At 42.9% G+C, this 23,466-nt stretch overlaps 1 protein-coding gene across 5 annotated transcripts in view; it reads right to left on the bottom strand.

The window, feature by feature from the left end:
- The window catches only part of FMNL2 (formin like 2), a 274,316-nt gene that overhangs the window by 30,250 nt on the left and 220,600 nt on the right, over positions 1-23,466 (bottom strand). For all 5 annotated transcript variants that reach the window (XM_084810848.1, XM_084810856.1, XM_084810840.1 and 2 more), the window contains exons 10-15: positions 22,449-22,523; positions 16,922-17,032; positions 8,565-8,714; positions 4,436-4,537; positions 2,847-3,162; positions 280-474 (exon numbers count right to left, since the gene is read on the bottom strand). In XM_084810848.1, coding sequence (XP_084666974.1) covers positions 280-474; positions 2,847-3,162; positions 4,436-4,537; positions 8,565-8,714; positions 16,922-17,032; positions 22,449-22,523 — 949 coding nt within the window. The remainder of the gene's footprint in view (positions 1-279; positions 475-2,846; positions 3,163-4,435; positions 4,538-8,564; positions 8,715-16,921; positions 17,033-22,448; positions 22,524-23,466) is intronic.

Here is a 23,466-nt window from a genome sequence, read left to right as displayed (position 1 = left end):
ACTGTCATCAGTAGGTATTAAATAAGGAAGGCATAAGAACATAAGAACATAACAAAAGCCATATTGCATCAGACCAAGGGTCCATTTAGTCCAGCATTCTGTTCACACAGTGGCCAACCAGCTGCCCACAAGCAGGACATGAATGCAACAACACCCTCCTGCCTATTTGATTATTTAAAAAAAAAAAAAAGCAGATCTGCTCTTGACCAAGGGAACTGTTCATTCTTTAGACCATATATAAACTTGTACAGCACATCAGTGATGCCTGCTACTTCTTACCTGCTAGTCCTGAGTTGAAAACGACGGTAGGGGAGGCCGTTCCCGGAAGAGGAGGTGCTGAGGGTGGGGGTGGGGGTGGGACTGGGGGAGCTGGGACTGGTTCTGCAGCTGGACCAGGAAGAGGAGGTGGCAGTGGAGGGGGTGGCGGCGGTGGAGGGGGGGGAGGCATTGGTGCTGCCACAGGACCATTTTGCACTGTGGAAATGAAAGAGAGGTATGCATTTGAAAGGATCCATCCAAAACAAAAAGGACGAATGGCATTTGAAAGTATTCAGCAAGATATGACTGTCTCCCAACAACACACAAGGTTTTCTCTGAGCTACAGGGAATCAACATGGTGATCTTTTCTACATGTTATGCCTACGGACTGGAGAAGCGACCAGATGGATGTTATGTTGGCTACCCTCCTTGCGGATGGTATAATGCGTAGAACAGACCTCAACCACAAGAAGGCTCACAAGCGCAATTCCTGCACTAGCTGACCATGTGTGCAGCTAAATGAACAGAAGGTGCGTGCAGGAGGGGGAGACATTCAAAACAATCATTTCTCAGTCTGGTTCCTGTGTTTCAGAAGCAGTTTATTTTCAAGATGAGAAAGAGGGAATGGGAGATGGCACTAAATTCATGATAATTGTCTGAAGGTGAGAGAATTTCTCCCGCAACTGTGCTGGCACTTGCTATTTTCAGTACTCATACACTGAATACATCTTAATTAATTCTGTTCGTTCTTGCCTTTGATGTCTATACAGCCTATTTTCCTTTGGGAGCACCAGGCACTTGAGTGTCTCAGTTCATTACATCAATACAAAAAAATATCACATCCTAGGCCATCTTAAGCCTGAGGTGTGAAGACCCAACCCACTGTTGGTGAAAGACACCTTACCTTTCTCAGAAAGGGAGTTAGCACCCAAATAATTAAATGTGCTCAGATTCAATACTCAGTGATCTGGTTCACATATAACGACAACCCAGCGTAAGGGTTGTCATTGAATTGTGGCTTGTTGTTGAACTGTGGGTTGGCATTATGTGCAAATTTTGCACTATGGTTTAACTATCAGTTGTTAACCACAAACAACCCAGAGTTCACAACCCAACAACAAACTATGACACAGTTCACACAACATGCCATGCTCATCGGGGGTTGCTTAACCTATATTTTGAATATATTTGGGGGTTGCCGTGTCATGCAAACCTAGCCACCGAGGGTATCTGAGAGGTTTAAACAACCCTCACATAAGCCTACAACAAATCAAGGATTATGCAAAGGTTGTTTAACCCCTAAATAACCATCAGTGGCCAGGTTTGCATGAAACAGCTACTGCTGAGCAAAGGTAGCATGTTTAAAATGGCACCTGGCACCCACTGCAGCTCACTGGGGGATAAAACAACCCCGATGAGCCCAGCGTATTGTGCGAACTGGCTTCACAGGTTTTCTTCTGGAGCTTTTCGTGGTTAACAACCCACAGTTAAACCATAGCGCAGGGTTCACTAACAACAATTCACAATTCGACAACCCACGATTCAATGACAACCCATACTCAACCCATACTCTGGGTTGTTGTTACGTGCAAACCAGGTCAATGTAGGCATCTTAGTGGAATTCCACTGGCCTTGAAGAAGCCATTCAGATTCACATCGCCTATTCATTTGGCCTGTCATTTCTCTATAAAGAGATGGGGAAGGACCACAAACAAGTTTAACTGAAGAAGATGGAAAGTGTGACGAGGGTTGTATACGCTCCTCAGGGCAAAGACATCTGTCTCTCTGGCCCTTTTCATGCTATTACTTTTGTAATGCATCATGTACATAGTACCAATAACAGTAAAGAAGAAGAAATCGCTACTATAACTAGTAGTTATTGGAGAGACTCCCTCATCCCTTACACTCCTACTTGCTCCCTTTGGTCATTAGGGGACGCCCTTCTGGTGGTTCCACAGGCTCCCTGGATTCATTTGGCAGCCACTCCAAAAAGGGCATTCAGTGAAACTGCCCCCTCCCTCTGGAATAAAGCCATTCACGCTACTGTGAGATTTAGGCTCATGCTGAAAATGTTTCTTTTTACCCAAGCTTCTCCAGATTAACGTTTGTTGATCGACTACGCTGCTGGTTACTTTTTTAGATATGTATATGTTGAAATGGACATTTCACTATTTTTATACTGCATTTTATTGTGTTTGTGATTGTGCCTTTGTATTATATAGTTTTGGTAAATTCCTTCTGAAATAAATAAATAAATGACTATATGATAGACAACGGCTGCAATCCAGAGCGTATTAGGTACTCTTAATCAACAGCCCAGCCTTAAAGTTATTTACTTGGAGGCGGGCTTTCGTGGTTTTAAGGGAGTTTACTTGAAAGTAATTTTTTTAACGGGAGGATGCCATGTACTTGCGTTTACACTTCAGTCCCACTTGTTTCAGCAGGGCTTTAAATGCATCTAACGTTCTGCAGGTTGTGTCCATTCTCTCCCATGTGAGGCCATGAAATGTTATTTATCAAACAGGATGAACTAATTCTCACTGTCTTAAGTTGACCAAATCCTGTGCCTGGTTGGTCACATTTCTCACCTGCTTCTGCTTCTGCTTCTGACAGCGGCAAGGGTGGTGGTGGAGGTGGCAGGGGAACTGAAGGCGTAGTGCTAGAAATGGACCCTCCACGAGTGCTGGTTGCCACTTCTGACCCTGACGGCAATGTCCCAGAAGCTACCCCAACAGGAAGAATGTTGATGTCGCCATCTCCTTTCTTCTGAATTTTAATGGACCCTTGCTTCTCCAGTTCGTGGATCTTTTTCTCCAGTGTTGACTGTCGCTGAATGGCTTCCTCTTTTTCTTTCACCATTTTTCTCAGCGTGTGAACCTGTGTATTTGCATCTTTGTAAATTTCCTGCAAAGGAGACCACAGGTAAAGAACTGGCTTGCATTCCAAGTACAGAATATTGTCAAAACTGAAGGATCAGTGGAACATGGGACTTTGAGCTAAATCACTGTCTAGTTATGTGTTTTGATGATGGTATATCTGATGGTTTGCTTATCGCTTTATCTTAATGCTAATTGTATTTTCAGTTTTATAAGTAGTTTAAGGAACCTCAGTCATGACCACAGAAGGGCGCGTGGGCCCTTGGCAGGTGCCCTTGACTCTGTACAGAGATACATTGTACAACAAACCAGTTTAACTAAGCCAATCACGTCCCCTTATAAGTGTTCTGCATGAGACTGCCTGACTTCTGATGAAAGGTATCTATCACTCAGAAGTTACCTGCCACTTTCCCTTCTCCTGTTCTTTTCAATACGCCTACAAAACTTGGCATTCCAGGCAAATGGGAGGCCTCCATGCATTGTCTGAACTTGCCTAGCATTTGCTTAAAAGGACTAGTTGGAGATCTATGAAGAACAATCATTTAAAATGTATAATAGAGAAATAGAGAAATGTACACAATTCGCCTAATAAAAGTACTATATGGATTCTGGCATTTTTCTTACAGCCAACATAACATTATTGTTGTTGTTCGTATAACCTGGAGGACACCAAATTTGGCCATTCAACAGCAGGACCCTACACTGGAAGAAGAGAATTTTACACCACCTAAGCTGGTACTTTATTCTCTGAGGGTTCATCCCCAACTACTAGGTTAAACTTCCCAATTTGGCTTCTATTGACTATTTTTTTTACTTAGCACCACATCTAAATCTATCTCCAGCTTTATATAAAGACTACCTACTTGTGTTTAATATATTAATCTATTATATTAATATTATATTATCGTATATATTATAATAATATATTTAATATTAATAATATTAAATATTATTAATTTAATAATAAAAAAACCAAGGAGTCTGACTGCGGGTCGCCTGGGATGGAGAGAGTTTGCATTAACAGCTGGATTTTGTATTTTCAAACCTGGAGGATCTATACTTGTCTGAGCCTTTCTTCTACCCAGGGGCACTCAAACCTGAAACCGCACATCGCCTGGGAGAGCCCAATTTGAATGTTTGAAACCCCTCCTCCTCCATATCATCTGAGGACTCTGTCCATGCAGCCTGACTACATCTAGTTAGCACACACACCCCCTGCGCACCTTTTTGTAACATCCTTCCTGATCTGAAGTTACACATACTTGGGGACAATATGCACAATCTGCACTTGGGACACTTACTCGGACAACATCCAGTTCTTTGTTTCTCTGCATGAGCTGCTTTTCCAGTTCCACAATCTTTGCCATAGCTTCGTTTTCTGTATCTTGAAGTTTTTCTGATAACTGGACATTTTAAAAAGAAGGTTAACGGGTGAAAGATTTCACAACAATTAAAAAAAAGTCTCAGCAGATTCAAATATACATGAAATTCTAGAGATCTGATTATCTATTGTCACTGCACTATTATTTATTTATTTACAATATTTATATACCACTCCACATTGTTAACTTGCTTAATATTTAAAACAATTAAAATATTTTAAAAGAAACAGATGCTGAACTTACTAAACTGCAGCTGGTCACTCAAGGAAGGCCTCTCAAAATAACAATGTCTTCAGGAGGCGATGAAAGCAACACAACGTTGGTGCCTGCCTGACCTCCAAAGGCAGGGAGTTCCACAGGAAGGGTGGAACTTCACCACACTGAAGGCTCTTTTTCTGGTGGACACCAGCCAGGCCATGGGTCCATGTGGAACCACCAGTAACATGCCCTCTGTTGACCTCACTGAAGAAGGTGCTCTCTCAGATATCCTGAGTTGTTTAGAGTTTTGTACATTAGTAGTAATACCTTAAACTTGGGCTGGTAATGCATAGGCAGCCAGTGCAGTTCCCTCAGCAAAGGAGTTACATGCTGAAAAGGGGCAGCTCCTAACAACAGCTGAGCTGCTGCATTCTGCACTAGCTCCAGCTTCCGGACCAGCCTTAAGGGCAGCCCCACATACAGCACATTGCAGTAGTCCAGTCTTGAGGTTACTAGTGCCTGTACCACCATGGTCAAGCTATCCTTGTCCAGGACAGGCCATAGCTGGTGAACCAGCCGAAGCTGATAAAAGGCACTTTGAGCCGCTGCAGCCACTTGGGCCTCCAGTGACAGTGATGGATCTAGGACTACCCCCAGACTACGACCCTCATCTCTCAAAGGGAGTGCAACCCCATCCAGAACAGGCAATGAGCCTATCTCCCGGACCTGGGAACCACTCACCCACAGGGCTTCTGTCTTGCCAGGATTCAGTTTCAGTTTACTGGCCCTCATCCAGCCCATTACTAGAAAGCAATGGAACTGTAATAAACCATCTTTCGGTAATAGGAAAGTATGACAACAGGAGAGGCACGCTTTCTTGATGGGTGGCATTCTATGCGAGACTGGTCGCCATGGAACGGGGAATATGGAATTGGTCTGTGATCCACAGGGTGCCTAGTACAAGTCCTGTGTTCTCTGACAAATAGATTATTTGCACATAACGAAGGGAAGACGGTATCTCAGTGGTAGAGCACATACTTCACACATAGAAGGTCCCAGGTTCAACCTCTGACATCTCCAATAAAAAGGAGTAGGTTAGGTAGCAGCAGGTGATATGAAACCTCTCTGTCTGAGAACCTGGAAAGTTGCCTTTAGTTAGAGAGTAGACAATATGGAGCTCGATCGGAAGCATGCAGGCTTTTCAACCCTATGGAAGCTAGGCTTGCAGGTTCATTTTGCTGCTTATGCGAGAACCAGAGCAGCAGCAAAGAGGCTGCATGCGGGTACACAAAACTCATGCATATCCTGGCTTATTAAGTCAGGATTTGATCATGTGAACCAGGCCTATGTAACTAATAAATCTGCAAGCAATCCTCCAAGCTCCCTCTGTAATTTATAAACTAACTGAGATAATTTCATAGAGTTGGAAAACTAAATGCAAATACCGCGTGGTGGTAATTAAGTGGTGCAAGTTCCTCTGAGTGAGTCTTGAGTGTTTATCTCTAGAGGATCAAGTCATTTCTAAGTAAAAGCATCATCCATTCCATTCCAGCATGATCCCTGTTGCTGATAAATTTTTAAATGCATAAGCCAGGGTCTCTCAGTCTGGCTCTGCTTTGCAAACGCTGACTGTATATCTTGGGAGGAACAGAGATTTCTGTGTGTACTTTTATGGTATGAAACACTGATCTGCTGTATTTGTTTGCTCTACATATACATGGAGTTTGCAGTTTATATTTAAATTAGTTCCCCACCACCACCACAAATGTAACAGGGTTCTTGGTGAAACTATTCTCCCAAGTGATTCCATCTGGAATTGTGAAATTAAATTCTCCAGAGCTATTTGAGTCAATACCCTGATCAGAGAACAACAGGACCACACACGTGATATGAATGTGGATATATATATATATGAAGAGCCAAATTCTTGGGTCTAGATCAGCCAAGAATAGAGTTGCCCATAGGCATGATCTATGCCTTGAGTAAATACGAATCACGATGGTAAATCTATTTTAATATTAGAGTTGTACCAAATGGGAAAATATTTTCTAACAATGTGACTTGTCTAAGCTTTAAAACTCAAGCTATGCTGTGTAATCATTTGTACTGAATCAGAAACCATGTGGTTTTTTAGACTGTGCATTCTAATTTTGAAACTGATTATTAAATTGTATAGATAATTAATGAAAAAAGATAACTCAGATAAAGAAAAAAAGTGACAATGGTAATCAGATAAAGTTTGGTTAGCAAAAATCTCAACAAATCTCTGCAGCAAACTTCATTACCTGTTTAGTAGGCAATAAGAACATGAGACAAGCCCTGCTGGATCAGACCAAAGGTCCATTTGCCTAACATCATATTTCTAATGGTGGTCAACTAGATGTCTCAAGCAGAGCCCAGAGTAGGGATGCTGGAGAAATTCGAGATGGACTAAAATGAGTTCAGTTTTTTCAGAATCTGACCTGTGGAATCCACTGCAGACCAACCCCCACAGGCCACGCAGAGTCCGTGGACTTCCAGAATGATTGTTTTTTAAACTTTCCCAAAATTTACGCATATTTATTCATAGAAAAATATGTACGTTTCTGCTGACACTGGTAAATATATGCTGGGAAAAGTTAAATGGAATGGGGGACAATACGCAAAACGTTACGTACAAAGGTAAATTATGGAAATTGTCGCGAACCCTCTTATGGAATTATTTGCGTATTTTTCCGCACAACGAAAAAAATCCGCATCCGTCTGTGAACGGACGATGGAACAAAAGGTGCCTGACAATCTGTGAAACACAGATGGAACAGATTTTACACAATCCGTACATCCCTAGGCCAAAGGCAACAGCGAGCATGTTCACACATTTGTATGCTACAACATGTAGGGTATTTTTCCTAGCTATGTTTGGAAAACGGACAAAAAAAGCTCAGGAGTTACAGTCCAAGGAGATCGGTGTCCAGCATATTTGTTGCACCGTATAAAGTTTTAAAATCTAAATTGCTTAAACCACTTATGTATTTGCCCTCATTCCTTAGTAATATCAAAACTATTAAATATGTTTTGCAGGCAGTTAGATTATGGTGCCACTACCAAGATAAAAGCACGCATACCACTGTGGACTGAGCAAAACATTTTGGATGCTGACCAATACACTGGGTGTCCCCCAGCTCCCTGGAGCAGATTGGGGGGTGGAGTACAGGGTTCTGCAGGGAGAAGGGGGTGTCGCCAAAACTTTCCCATTCCACTGAGAGATGCCTTCCAACGGCAGGGAGACACAAGTTGGATACTACATATTGAGCCAGTTCACATGATCAAAAAAGCCCACCGTGATTATTTAAGCCATGGTGGCCTGCAGCGTATGCCAGTGCATGCCAGGTGGAATTTGCATATTCAATGCCCAGCCACAGCTTGTCGTGTCATGTGAACCTGGGGGCTGTGGGTTCTGCAAGGGTTGTTTAACCCTTGCATAACCCATGGTCCCCAGGTTCACACAACATGACAAGCTACAGCAGGGTGTTGAATATTCAAAATGAATGCCCACACACCCCACACCGAGCTGTTCAATCAAGCAAACTGGCCCATTAAATCAAGTGGAAACCAATTATCTGGGTAAAATCACCTTTCCTGTACATCTTAGGGGTTGTTGTTTCTTGGAAGCAATAAAAAATAGATGAGCCTTATTAGTAGCAATAGGTATAAACAGAGCAAGTCTATTTGTAATCACTGCTTAATTTCCTGATCAGGTGGTCCTTATAAAGTCTTCCCTTCTGCAGAGCTAACACGTTCCTTAACAATCCAACTCAGGCTTCAGAAATCCCCCATCTCTCCATTTTAAAGCATCGGTGCTGATACTAACGTGAGATATATTTTCTTCCAGTTCTTCCACTCTTTCCAAGGCGGCGTTCTTCGTCTCAGCATCTTCAAGTAAAGCTCCCACATCAAACACATTGTCGAGATATGCCTGAATCTGCACCTGCAGCTTATCACTTTCTGTGTGCTTCAGCTTCTGAAAGGCCGAAGGAGAGAGAGAGAGAAAGGACTGTCAATTAATTTGGCACCAATGAAGTCAGGCTTGCCACCAAAGTCACATGTCACTAAAATATTTAATTACAACAATTCTGAAAAAATTACATATCTTAAGTTGAGACAGTCTTCTCATAGACCCTGAAAGATTAAAAAAAAAAAAAAAAAGAGCACTGGAACATACAATTCCACATTCCATATTGGTCAAGTTGATTCCCAGATTCTCTGGCCAGAGCAAATAAATGCAGCTGTGACCCTACGGTTTGAGGAAGGCCTTCAAAGAAGGTAACTGCTAAGAGCAGTTAGAGCAGCCTTCCCCAATCTGATGCCCTCCAGATGGCTTGTCCTTTAATTCCCATCAGCCCCAGCCATCATGGCCAACAGTTGTAGTCCTAAACATCTGGAGGGCATCAGGTTGCAGAAGGCTGACATCGAGATCTGAAGGAGCACCTGTCTTCTTCCCCTCTCATGTAATGATGAACAAATGAGCTCCTGATCTGTTTTCCTTTAGCACCAGAAACATGGAAAGTGTTAGGGATGTCAAAGGCCTTTCCTCTGTGGCTCCATGTGCTTGGAACTCCCTCCCTCTAGGGATACCCCCCAAGTCTTAGAAAATATTTTTAAGGCCAAACAACATTTACTTGTGTTGTTGTTCAGTCGTTAAGTCGTGTCCGACTCTTCATGACCCCATGGACCATAGCACGCCAGGCCTTCCTGTCCTCCACTCTCTCCCGGAGTGTGCTCAAGTCCATATTCATTGCATTGGTGATGCTATCTAGCCATCTCATCCTCTGCCGTCCCCTTCTCCTTTTGCCTTCTATCTTTCCCAGCATCAGGGTCTTTTCCAGTGACTTTTCTCTTCGCATTAGGTGGCCAAAATATTTCAGCTTCAGCTTCAGGATCTGTCCTTCCAATGAGCAGTCAGGGTTGATTTCCTTTAGGATTGACTGATTTGACCTCCTTGCAGTCCAGGGGACTCGTAAGAGTCTTCTCCAGCACCACAGTTCGAAAGCATCAATTCTTCAGCGCTCAGCCTTCCTTATAGTCCAGCTCTCACAGCCATACTTTGCTACTGGGAAAACCATAGCTTTGATTATACGAACCTTTGTCGACAAGGTGATGTCTCTGCTTCTTACTATGCTGTCTAGGTTTGCCATAGCTTTCCTCCCAAGGAGCAAGCGTCTTTTAATTTCATGGCTACAGTCACCATCTGCGGTGATCTTGGAGCCCAAGAAAATAAAATCTGTCACTGCTTCCATTTCTTCCCCTTCTATAAGCCAGGAAGTGATGGAGCCAGATGCCATGATCTTAGTTTTTTAATGTTGAGTTTCAAAGCAGCTTTTGCACTCTCCACTTTCACCCTCAACAAGACACTCTTTAGATCATCTTCACTTTCTACCATTAGGATGGTATCGTCTGCGTATCTGAGGTTGTTGATAATTCTCCCGGCAATCTTAATTCCGACCTGAGATTCATCCTCCCCGGCGTTTCTCATGATGTACTCTGCATATAAATTAAATAAGCAGGGTGACAATATACAGCCTTGGCATACTCCTTTCACAATTTTGAACCAATCGGTTGTTCCATGTCCGGTTCTTACTGTTGCTTCTTGGCCCTCATACAGGTTTCTCAGGAGACAGGTAAGGTGGTCTGGTACTCCCATCTCTTTCAGAATTTGCCACAGTGTGTTGTGATCCACACAATCAAAGGCTTTAGCGTAGTCAATGAAGCAGAAATAGACATCTTTCTGGAATTCTCTGGCTTTCTCCATGATCCAGCGAATGTTGGCAATTTGATCTCTAGTTCCTCTGCCTCTTCGAAACCCAGCTTGTACTTCCGGTAGTTCTCGGTTCACATACTGCTGAAGCCTGGGTTGTAGCAATTTGAGCATCACCTTGCTGGCATGTGAAATGAGCACAATTGTACGGTAGTTTAAACACTCTTTGGCACTGCCCTTCTTTGGAATTGGAATGTAAACTGACCTTTTCCAGTCTTGTGGCCACTGTTGAGTGTTCCAAATTTGTTGGCATACTGAGTGCAGCGCTTTAACAGCAGCATCTTTTAGGAATTTAAATAGCTCCGCTGGAATACTGCCATCTCTGCTAGCTTTGTTGTTACTAATGCTTCCTAAGGCCCACTTGACTTCACTCTCAAGGATGTCCGGCTCAAGTTCAGTGACCGCACTCTCATGGCTGTCAGGGACATTCAGATCTTTCCTGTATAGTTCTTCTGTGTATTCTTTCCACCTCTTCTTAATCTCATCTGCTTCTGTTAGGTCCCTGCCTTATTTGTCCCTTATCATGCCCATCTTTGCACAAAACATTCCCTTGAGATCTCCGATTTTCTTTAAAAGATCTCTAGTCCTTCCCATTCTATTGTTTTCCTCGATTTCTTTGCATTGTTCATTTAAGAAGGCCTTCTTGTCTCTCCTTGCTATTCTTTGGAACTCTGCATTCAGTTGGATATATCTTCCCCTTTCTCCCTTGCTTTTCGCTTCCCTTCTTTCCTCAGCTACTTGTAAAGCCTCATCAGACAGCCACTTGGCTTTCTTGCATTTCTTTTTCTTTGGGATGGATTTCGTTGCTGCTTCCTGAACAACGTTACGGACCTCTGTCCATAGTTCCTCAGGCACTCTGTCTATCAGGTCTAATCCCTGAAATCTATTCCTCACCTCCACTGTATATTCATAAGGGATATGATTTAGGTCATACCTGAATGGTTTAGTGGTTTTCCCTACGTTCTTCCATTTAAGCCGAAATTTTGCAATAAGACGCTCATGATCTGAGCCACAGTCAGCTCCAGGTCTTGTTTTTACTGACTGTATAGAGCTTCTCCATCTTTGGCTGCAAAGGACATAATCAATCTGATTTCGATATTGACCATCTGGTGATGTCCATGTGTAGAGTCGCCTCTTGTGCTGTTGGAAAAGAGTGTTTGCTATGATCAGCGTGTTCTCTTGACAGAACTCTATTAGCCTTTGTCCTGCTTCATTTTGTACACCAAGGCCATGCTTGCCTGTTATCCTGGTGATTTCTTGACTTCCTACTTTAGCATTCCAATCCCCTATGATGAAAAAGACATCTTTTTTTGGTGTTAGTTCTAGAAGGTGTTGTAGGTCTTCACAGAACCGATCAACCTCAGCTTCTTCGGCTTCAGTGGTTGGGGCATAGACTTGAATTGCTGTGATGTTGAATGGTTTGCCTTGGATTCGTACTGAGATCATTCTATCATTTTTGAGATTGTACCCCAGTACTGCTTTTCCCACCCTTTTGTTGACTATGAGTGCTACTCCATTTCTTCTAAGGGATTCTTGCCCACAGTAGTAGATATGATGGTCACCTGAATTAAATTCGCCCATGCCTGTCCATTTGAGTTCGCTGATTCCCAAGATGTCGATGTTCAATCTTGCCATCTCATGTTTGACCACCTCCAGCTTACTTTGATTCATTGATCTGACATTCCAGGTTCCTAAACAATATTGTTCTTTACAGCATTGGATTTTCTTTTCACCACCAGACACATCCACAGCTGAGTGTCCTTTCAGCTTTGGCCCAGCCGCTTCACTCTTTCTGGTGCTACTTGGAAAGTCCCTCTGCTCTTCCCCAGCAGTATATTGGACATCTTCTGACCTGAGGGGCTCATCTTCCGGTGTCATATCTTTTAGCCTTGTGATACATTCCATGGGGTTTTCTTGGCAAGAATACTGGAGTGAGTTGCCATTTCCTTCTCCAGTGGACCACATTTTGTCAGAACTCTCCACCATGACCTGTCCGTCTTGGGTGGCCCTGCACGGCATAACTTATGGCTTCACTGAGTTATGCAAGCCCCCTCGCCACAACAAGGCAGTGATCCATGAAGGGGACATTTACTTGTACTGTACCTGTATATTTCCCCCTCCATGGTAAACAGCAGCTTTGGGAGGGTGAATTGCTACAAGACATTGGCACAGGGAGAGAGTATTAACCGCCTTAAAATCAACCCCCATGACTCTTTTCAGGAAAAGTGGAAGACCCCTGCAGATCTGATCAGGGAACTGCCCCTTGACCAGTAGTTTGGCCCTAAGACCTTCCTGTTTAGGAGGGCCACTAAGTAGCGGGAGGGATAAATAAGGATGATTTTATTGTACTATTTATTTTGTCCTGACCTTTTGATTCATTTTTAAAAATTGTACTGATGGCTATTCCATTCAAGTTGTACTGAGAGGTTAAGCAGCATATAAAATTGTAAATAAATAAATACTGCTGAAGGGGCCATCCATCTTCTTGAACCCATCAGACAGTGGGCTGAGAGCTGAAATTCTCATCTAGATGTTCTCTTCCAGTCAGTACAACACAGCTAGCTGCAGAGTCCTTGCCTCTTTCTCCCACTGCACACTGATTCTTCTGAGTAACAAGGTGGCCACCCACTGGGTTTTCATACACACCTTGCTCAATTTGGGAACAGGGGCGGGGGCTCTCACTTTTGGCTTTTTAAAACATAATATGGCGTTGGGCAATATGCAGCATGGACAGCTTCTCTCGCCTGTCCCCCACACCATTTGTCTTGCAGCACAGTCCTGTGCATGGTTGTATCCAATGGTGACATTACGCCAGCGCAAGGCTTCTACCAATTGCCGAAACCCCATTTCCATCCAAGCACAAGTGTCAGATCCAGTAATTTGATTCTGCTTGAACAAGTCATTGCACAATTCATTACAACCAGTAGGCTAGATGTTGCTTGCGCCAGTTGCTCTGCTAGTGGTTGTGCAACAGCTGGTATAACAACGCCAACTCTTATAATCTTTCCACTAGTCTAATGTTGCATATAACTCCATGTCTACTCAGAAGTGAGTTCAATGGGACTTGCTCCCAGGTAAATGTGTATAGCAGGGGTGCAGAACCACAGGTCCGAGGCTCCAATCTGGCTCTCCATGGTTCCCCAGAAGGCCACACCCCTTCTGTGACCCCACCCCTTCTGTGACCCCCACCAAGCATTTGGTGATTTCACAGCTTTTGTATAGTTTGTTCCCTGTTCTAATGCCTCTGCTAAGTTTCTGGCAGTGAGAGCTTTAATCTAAAGAATGTTGGAATTTAGGGGGGTTGCCTCTACCCCTTTTACCTTCAGCTCCACCCACCACTGGAATGAAGCCCCCAAGAGCTTCTCTGAAATGGAATTTGGCTCTCAAGCTGAAAGAGCTTCTGGTGTATAGGACAGCAACCTTAGTTACTCTTGAGAAAGTCCAATCAGTTGTATCCCTTTGCCTTAAAGGAGGCTTGTTATAATGAATTTTGAGAATCCTTGTGTCGCAGGGTTCCCATAGCAGAATAATGGCTTTCTTGTTGAACTGAATTTATGGGGGGCGGGGGGATTATTCCAGTGTTGGGTGCAAATAACTCAAAAGAGTTCACCATCAAGGTTACTGGGGGGTTTAAAAAAACATAAACAATAATCCCAGTGCAGGGCTGTAGCATCAGGAGGAACGTATTCTATGGAACATATTCTTGTCAGAGTATATGAAAAATACCTCTGACTATGTTATACGATGGGACAAAGCCAAAAAGCAGCAAGAGCAGCTGGACCCCTAAGCAACAAAAACTCTGTTTTCATGTCAAACATTCCTAATAATAGAAATAAAAAACATGTCAAGATGGAGAAACAGGACACAAAAACTTAAATGTAGTTAGTGGCAGCAAATTCCTAACAGGTGTGAGAGGGAAAAACATACATTCTCCTTGGCTAATAGCAGAACAAGTTTACAAAATATCTATCTATCCATTGATTTCACCAGGTGTGAATTTAATCTCTCTTTCATAATTTTTTTTATATTTATTTGGTATATTATCTGCCCATCTGGCCAGCTACCCGGCCACTCTAGGTGGCATACAATACTAATAACAAATCAACTGAACAACAACAACAAAATCTAACAAAACAACACTGCTCTAAAAAACCCTAACCTACCCCAAATACCCACCTGAACAGCCAGGTTTTTAAAGCCTGGCGGAAGCTCAAAATGGAAAGGTTCAGTTTTAGAACGATGATAATTATTAATCAACCTGGAGTGAGGTTCCAGACTGGTATGGAAAGGCATACCGTTCAAAGGTATTGTGCGTTCTTTTTCCTCCCAGATTCGTTGATGTAAATATAATCGGGAACATGAGATGAATGCTATCCACAAGTGCGACACCACTCAATTTACAGATTGGCTTTAGCTATCATGGCCCAAAGAATAGTTGCTAGATTACAGTAAGATAATGATAATATATAATTATGTTAATAATTATACTAATGACTATGCCAGCCCATGACTATACCCACACAATGTTGGATTTTCAAATCAGTTGCTCACATCCCCATTTCTGCTGGCTGAAAGGGAACCAGCTATCTATTTTGGAACAATGGTCTGAATTATGTAACTACTCTGGCTGGACACTTTGCTGAAGCCTGGATTATGTGCTGCACATGGTGAACAGACTGTCCGAATTATTTATCACAGGAAACACAAACCACATTCTTGCAGATCATAGCTCAACCCGCCTTAGGAAGATTTGCTGTGATTAACAGATTCAGAAAACCAATTGTTTTAATAAACAGTGCAGATGTCTCATTCGAATACGTCACATGTTGCCATCCACACCTCAATGGGCGATGCAAGATTCTAATCCATATTCTTCGCATGAATAGAGCCAAGCACCTTAACCTCTTGGCCAACAATCTTTAGGGAAGAGCTGTAGCTCGGCCGCAAAGGAAATGCTTTTCATGCATATGGTCCAGGGTTCGATCTCTGACATCATTAAGGAAGATCTGAAACCTTGGAGAGCCACATCCAGTCATTACAGACCAGGAGTGGGGAACCTGTGCGTCGACAGAAGTTGTTGGATTCTAACACCCATCAGCCCCAGACAGCATGGCCAATGGTCAGGGATGCTGGGAGTTATAGTCCAGCAACATCTTTTGGGCCACAGGTTCCCCACCCCGATACAGACAATACTGAGCTAGATGGGGGCAGGAAGAGGAATGGAGAATAACATAATGAATAAAAAATCAGGAATGTTCTAGTCACACTCGTTTGGAAGATTTAAAAGTGAGCATCTGAAGTTACTTCTTCCTCTTGACTGCAGTTTCTCATTGACACCCATGTCATCGTTTGTTCATTCTATCTCTACAGTTGTGGTTAAATTACTGCTGCCAAGAAGGCAGTCCTGTATTATGATTCCCGTGACTGAACCACAGGGGCACAGAATGAATAAAATCCTCAGACATCTACACAGCTGCAGCCTGCGCAGTGTGTCACTTACTGCTTACTCAAAAGGATCAGCAGAAAGTGTGTGTGGGGGGGAATAGGATGGAGAGTTAGCTGCCAGAACTCTTGAAATGAATCCAGCAGTCTCAGCAGCCAGGTCAGTGTAGCGGAGGCGAATGTAGCATAAGCATTTCGCTGGAGCAAAGGTCATCACACCAGAAGTGTGCACAGCATATGGTTTCATTCACTTCTCTGGGCACAGTAACTGGGTGGTCACTACATATAAAATGCAAAATAAGAGGAATCCCCATCTCCTGTACTCCAAGTTTGTGACTGGCTTGCAGCTGGGGACTGCAGCATCAAAAGTTCACCAAATGAAAAATTAAGAGCACAAGTTATATGTTTGTAAGCAGTCAGTAGAAGCCTGTAAGAAGCTTGTGTCCATTCGGAAGAGGACAAGGCTTGGTCAGTAAAGAAGTGGTTTAAGAACAGGATGTTGATTTTTGGAGTCAGAGAACCGACATAGCTTGTCCAGCACTAAGGCTTCTCTTTAAGCAGTCACATTTCAAGGGAAAAGTTGATATGAGAGGCACCTAGTAAAATAAAAGATGTAATTCATCATGTGCAGAGACAACCCATGAGGGAGGACAGTCTTCCCCCCCTAATGTAATACCAGTGTATGGGGTGGGGGATTGGTTTTACAGTTTGATGGTATTTAGTTATCGGATTATTTCTGTAATATGGTTTTGTTTTAGTATGGCCAATATTTGGCAAATTGTTCAAAACGATGTAAAACAAAGAACTCCCTCTTAATGCAGAAGGGAGCTCTTAAGAGCTTTTCTTAACACAGAAGGTGGCAATTAATTCTCTGCATGATCACATCCAAGTACAAAGCTCAAATACACTCCATTGTCACAACTGACCCTGTGTTTGGAAGGCAATGGTGAGTCAAAGCAAGCTGTACTCACATCGAGATATTCATCCAGGCCTAGCTTCGTAAATTCATACTGGAGGTGAACTCTGAAATTCATGTCTTCTACTGAGTGGACCACTATGTTGATGAACTGCATGCATGCCACCTGTAAAGCGAGAATCGTTAGAAAACGGAGCCTGACAAGCAATAGCAATGCATCCTTTGGTTTGCACAGGAACACATTATGTGAATGTTGGTCATTTTATATACAGCCCAGATCCTATCGCTGTCTCAAGATTATGCCTGAGAATTGGGGGGGGGGGGACTACAGCAAATGCAATAATATAGCAGGGATGAATAACTACAATACTGGATCCAATGGTAGTGGATCAGGCTGCTCCTTTTCTTAAGACGTGAAGGTATGACAAATCTTTAAACTTCCTATTGTGAAAGTTTCTATTTCTCCCTTTAAGTCCCAGCTACAAATCTGAAACCTGATTGATACAAACCAGTGTAGCAAGCAAAATTATGCGGACTGAATAAATGACTGCTCTGATGAGGAAATCCTCATTTTCACACCAGTCATGCACATATTTAAGGAGTATGAGCTATACACTTTGCTGAAGCGAAATATCTGGATTATTTTAAAATATCACTTAGCTCGCCAGCACAACAACAGTCGTGTCTGCAAATGCCTTCCCAAATCCCCTTTCTCCTCTTTATATCAGGAAAAAAATTTTCCATACTCCTGTCCAGGTTTCATGTCAAGTTAAAGGTCTGAGTCTAGTACTATTGTTCTACTGATGTCCCATGGAAATTGCTCAAGTTTCAGTGTGCTTCCTGCTGAAGCTTTTAATGTATAATTGCACTGCCTCGTTCATAGAATTTTATGGTGGGGCCAGACATCATCTTCCATTTGTTGCCCTCCCATGTTTCCCCCTTGTTTTTTTGCCAGAAAAACATCTGTTACAAAAGAAAAGACGGAATAGCTGCACGATTCCTTTTGACGGTTAGTGCTAGGAGCCCTCAGAGAGCATCATGAAGCCTTGCTTGACCCTTGACCCCTATTGCAGATAACTATGCTTTCTGTTCCGCTAATGCACAATCAGCAAATATCAGAAACCAAAGTGATTCCACAATGCAAGTGAGCTCAGGAATCTGCCATGCAAAGCCTCTGCAGATGGGGGCCTTCTCTTGCAGAGCCAGTTCCTCTTCCCAACCTTCTGAAGCATGCGTCACAAGCTGTTTCTACCCACATGAGGATCTAGTTGAAAACAGATGGCAGCCCAAGTATCTGATCTGTCAAACCATGTGCCATTAATTCTCAGTTGCTCCTTCTACGTAAGTATTATATTTTAATCAACGAGAGGGAGGGGAGGGAAGTTGGTAGAAACAACCCAGGGATGTAGATATTAATAGTAATGCACCATCCTTGCTTTCCAGATTTTTGTAAAAGCAGATATCAACAGTGACCTTTAAAGAGCAATAGTGGTTAAAAATTCTTCAGTTATTTTGCAAAAGGTAGGCACTTGACACTGCCCTAAATTGTGTCAGGATTTAGTCTCCGGTCCGCCTTGAGCTTCTGGAATGAGAAGGTACAACTGGGACTAACTTAACTGCTTAGATCTCATTGACTTCAGTCTTCCCAAATTTCCTGGCACAGGAAGCAAGGGGAGGATTCAAGTAGACTGGTGAACAGCTTCTTCCCAGAGTAACTAGACTTCACCTCACAATAAATTCTCTTTCCCTGAACCTGTTATATTTGCCTGCCTGCTTCTGTGTGTGTGTGTGTGTGGCTTCTTCTGTTACTACATCTGGTTAAACAAATGAGGAACTATTTGCTTAGTATTTGAACTGAGGATCCTGGCTTGTCACTGCCATTACAAACCAGGATCGCAAACCAGGGTATGTGCTTTGTTTACAAATCCTGGCTTGTTTGAGAGCAACAAGCCAGGATCCTTGGTTCAGACCACACACTAAACAAATGATTCCTGGCTTGTTTAGCCCAGTCTTTCCCAACTGGATGCCCTGAAGATGTTGTGAACTACAATCCCCATCAGCCCCAGTCAACATGATGAATGGTCAGGGATGATGGGAATTGTAGTCCAAAACATATTCGGAGTGCCAAGTTGGGAAAGGATGGTTTAGTCAGTTGCCCTGGTGAGAGAAGCCAAGTGGGAGTGAACGGGCTGCATGTACCAGCGCACAACTCTTTCATGATTATTGTACTGTGCGGACACAGCTGTGAGTCACCAAAACCAAGTCTAAAATACTCTCAAACATTTTCATCTCTTGCTTCCCTGCAATGGTTGCTTGAGGCATGCTGTATCATATGATCACAAGTGAGATGTAGTACTTGTGCCTGTGTGACAGACCAGTAGACAATTTTCCATGAAGTTCGCAATGGATAATTCTGGAAATACAGTACTTGTGACCATGCACAGCTCTAAGCCAGGTTCTTTCTAAAGTTAAGTGTGCTACGTTGCATAGAACTTTGGTTTTTGCCTAGTTTTTCTGATTATATTTTGTGCCATAGGAATATGACACAAGAAACATTCAAAACCAAAGATACAACCCTAAGGACGCAATAGAGATTTAATCGTAAAATAGTGATACTACTGCAATAATGCTGATCTCAGGTACTGAAGCTCAGGTACCTGCTGATCTCAGGGACTACTGCAAGGCTGATAAAATGGGTGGGGGGGATAGATAAAGAGTTTTATAAATGGAGAAGACAAAGTCAATAGAGAAAAATGTTCTCGATCTCTGAGAACCCTTCAATTCTAGAATTTGAGGTCACCCAAAGGAATTGATCAGCAGAAGATTCAGGTCAGGGGGGGCAAAAGTTCTTCTTCACACAACCCATCAGAGACTCATGGAATTTCCTGACAACAAGACATGGTGATGGCCATTAGCTTCAATGGCTTTAAAGAGAGGTTAGACAAATTCACAGAGCATGCATCTCTCAGTGGCTTATGGCCATGATAACTAAATGGAACCTCCATTTACAGAAGCAGCATACCTCTGAATACCAGATGTTGGGGAACATAGAGTGGGGAGGAGGACTATTGCCTTTATGTCCTGCATGTGGACTTTCCAGAAGCATCCGGTTGGCTATTGTGGAACCTGGATGCTGGACCAGGTGGGCTGATCCAGGAGGACTTATCTTCTTACTTTGCATGAGATACATTCACATGCTACTCTCCTAATGAGGGAATGCCTCCCTCTGAATGCCTCTCTTCCTGCTTTGGAATCCTAACACCTAGAGTTTATAGAAGCACTGCATTGCCTAAAAGATCCAAGGTGTGATGTTGGTTCTCTAACACCAAATCTGATACTTTGGGATTGTGGAAGAACAAGTTCTTTAAGTGCTAAACCCTGGCACAGGAGGACTTTTCTTGAAGATGCACCCTGCTGAATAGAAATTTCAGCAGTGATAAAAGGGCTCAGATGGGTTTGGTGGCTAAACTGTCTTGTTATACAAAATGATGGGCTTTCTTTACATACTGGAACATACAAGTTCAGTGTGGTGGCAATTTTTTGGTAACTATTCTGTGTATATTTTCCACTCTCAATAAAAGAGGATGTAGCATCAGACAATTAGGCATAAGCAAATTGGAAACTGGTAAAAATGGAAGTGTACATTTATCTATAGAACAAGAAGAGGAACAGGCATAATGTCACTTCCCCACTTGTGCTCTGATTCACAAGGTATAAGCAAGCTGCTGTAGATTTCAGACATTTATTCTGTTCCCCTTGATCTAACACTGTATCTGTCCCAGACCTCACTTGCATTCCTCTGATTGTTTTATTTTAAGGCATTTTAAGGCATTTTTTTCAGAATGGTAGCTCTGACAATTGTAACAAAGGGCAGAGACTTGGAATCAATCAAACATTTTCACTTACTAACATGGCAAAGACACACAGACATTTTCAAGGCAGCATCTCAAGGTGGATGCTTGTGGAAATACAGGGCAGTTATTACACTGTATCTGTCAGGGTTGAATAAGAGCCCATAGAGCCCCAAAGCAGTTCTGATTCTGAGGAAGAGATAGAAACCGTGGGAGAGGAAGCCACGCGCTGTTCAGAGGCGCCACCGGAGGGAGAGCCCCTCCCTGCTCACATTTCTGAGAGTGACAGTGACCCTGGCAGGGAGAGGGAGGGACAACTGGAGCTTCTGGATGCGAGGCACTGGCGCAGGGACAAGCGGGAGATGGCGGGCGCCAAGAGGAGGCGCTCAGTCCCCTTGGCGCGACGTCAACAGCTGCGCCCCGATGCCCCACGGGAAATGGGTGGATTTTCGCCTCCTAGCCCTTAAGTTCAGAGGCTTCCCGCCCTTTCCCTCCAAACGGAGACCAACTGATTCCCTAAGGCTAGAATCCCCTGGTAGGTTGCTCTCTTAAGTTTTCTTCTTAGGCTCAGGCAATTAGCATCTGTAAGCGTCATTAGGCTGAATGGAAATAAAGCCTTGGAAAAGAGCCCTATTGTCTGCGTGTTGATTCTGGCTACTTCAGGATTTCAGAAGGCAGCAAGGGTGCTCCTGACAGTATCATTTCAAAACTCTCCTAGAGATTTGAGCACCATGCTCAATAATTGATTGGGGGTGCAGAGGGGAATACACAGAATACAAAACATAAAATTTTAATTTTATTAGACTGAAAATCAGGCACCCATATTAATTGTCTGATCATATCTTATGTACTACGATTTTCCTATCTGACAAAAGTGCACATGCAGTATAAACTAGTGAACCAGAAACTCATGGATTTCAGCTGCAGCAACTTCCATGAATGTAACGGAAACTGCTGCAGCTGGAATCAGAGTTTTCTGCTCAAAAGCTACTGTGTTCAGGTGGCTAGACTAGCCCTACAAGAAGGAAAAAACAGGAGGAACCTGAAATGAACCACCAACAGGAAGTATAAAGTACCACGTATACTGATATAAAACCATCCTGCTCAAAGCATGAGGGAGACTAAGGAATTGCAAGCAGAAGAGTCATAAATTACTCCCAGTAAGGTGTGTGTGTGTGTGTTTGGGCTCTGGCTTGATTAAGTTTTGCATTGGCAGAAAATATATTCTGAAATATAATATAGCACTGAATACTGCTAAAACACTAGCTGTAGTAGACAATGAATATCTAATGCTAGGTTTAAGGAGGACAGAAATTCATATTTAGGAACGTACGACATATAGCATCACTTGATGCTACAGGGTGCAATGGAATAACTCCTGTTTTTCACAGCCTTTTACATTTCCCAAGTGGACTTTTGTTTTCTTCAGCCTACTTGTTCACGGCCCTGGAATGAGTGAGAGTTAGTGTTACTAGCTGGATCCATAAGCTTGGATCCTATGAGCCATTTGTGGAATGGGGCTTTCTGGGCCCTCTCCCTGCAAAGGCTGTTCCTGAGAATTGACAGCCCCTCAGAAATGGTGTGGGATATGGCACAAGGATGGAGGGAGGAGTCACCTATTTATAAGTGAAATATATACCTAAAAGAAAGTAATAAAAATGACCTAAAGTAATGAGTGGAAATAAGAAGAAGACTAAGCCAAGAGATAAGATAACATACTGTTGTACGTACCATGAAATCTATATTATTATCTTCATTTCGAAAATGTTCCATCAGCTTTTCAAACCGCTGCTTTTCACCACAAACCTGTAAAAAAATAGCAGAATGGTTCTATTATGCATCTGTACACTACAGGGAGTACTAAAAACACCACTGAACACCTTTTAGCTAGGAACAAACAAAATAAATGGGAGTTTTGCATAGACCAAATAGATATCCGGACTTAGGAGCAGGTTCACACATTAATGCTAACCCATCATTTAGCGTTACAAGAACAAGCACAGGTGAGCCTTGGGCTCATGTGCTCCCCTCTCCTCCTCCTCCAGCATGGCCGTGGGGAGACTGGAAACTTCCACTTTCATTTTTAACTGCAGGTTGCTACATTGTTCAAATCCAAGAAACTACGGTTAAACTTAACTTAGGGGAAACAAGCCAACTTCAAACTGTAGTTTCTGCGAATGAACAGGTCAGTCTGGTTCGACTAGCATATGTATGGTATGGAAACGCACTTCTTTGGCTAAGATCAAAATAGTGATCTATAAGCAGGTAGGCCAGCCAGTTTTCAATCACACTGCATATTTCAACATATCCAGCAGTGACACCTGAAATCCAGAAGGGCACCCAAAAAGAAGCACCATTAAGGCAAGCATTTCAAGTAAACACACAAATTAAATATTCACTGCACGTACACACGAAGGCTCCTCCTGGTAGCAGCAGACCCAGTAATGTGCCTCAGGGAAAGCACACCTAGCACAGTACAAAATACAGAGAACCAGCAACACAATTCTATCCAGAGTGAAATTTTGCAAGCAGAACCAAATGTGATGAAAACACTGGAAGTCATAAAGGCTTTGTGCCTTAGCTATCTTGTGCAAAGTATAGGTAACTCAAGGGAGGCTTGATATAGGCAGCTGCAACCATGTTGGTCCCAGAGAATGAGAGAGGGAAGGAAAACCACATCCTTGTATTAAGCTTAAGAATGGGATCTGATGTGGTGTAATTCATACTATTGAACTAGGAGTGGTAAGAC

This window comes from Heloderma suspectum, chromosome 1 (assembly GCF_057233095.1).
Source record: "Heloderma suspectum isolate Gila_16-S chromosome 1, 16-S_ref, whole genome shotgun sequence".
NCBI classification, from domain to species: Eukaryota; Metazoa; Chordata; class Lepidosauria; order Squamata; family Helodermatidae; genus Heloderma; species Heloderma suspectum.
The sequence above is the reverse complement of the archived record's forward strand: the minus strand, read 5'-3'. Positions and strand labels throughout refer to the sequence as shown.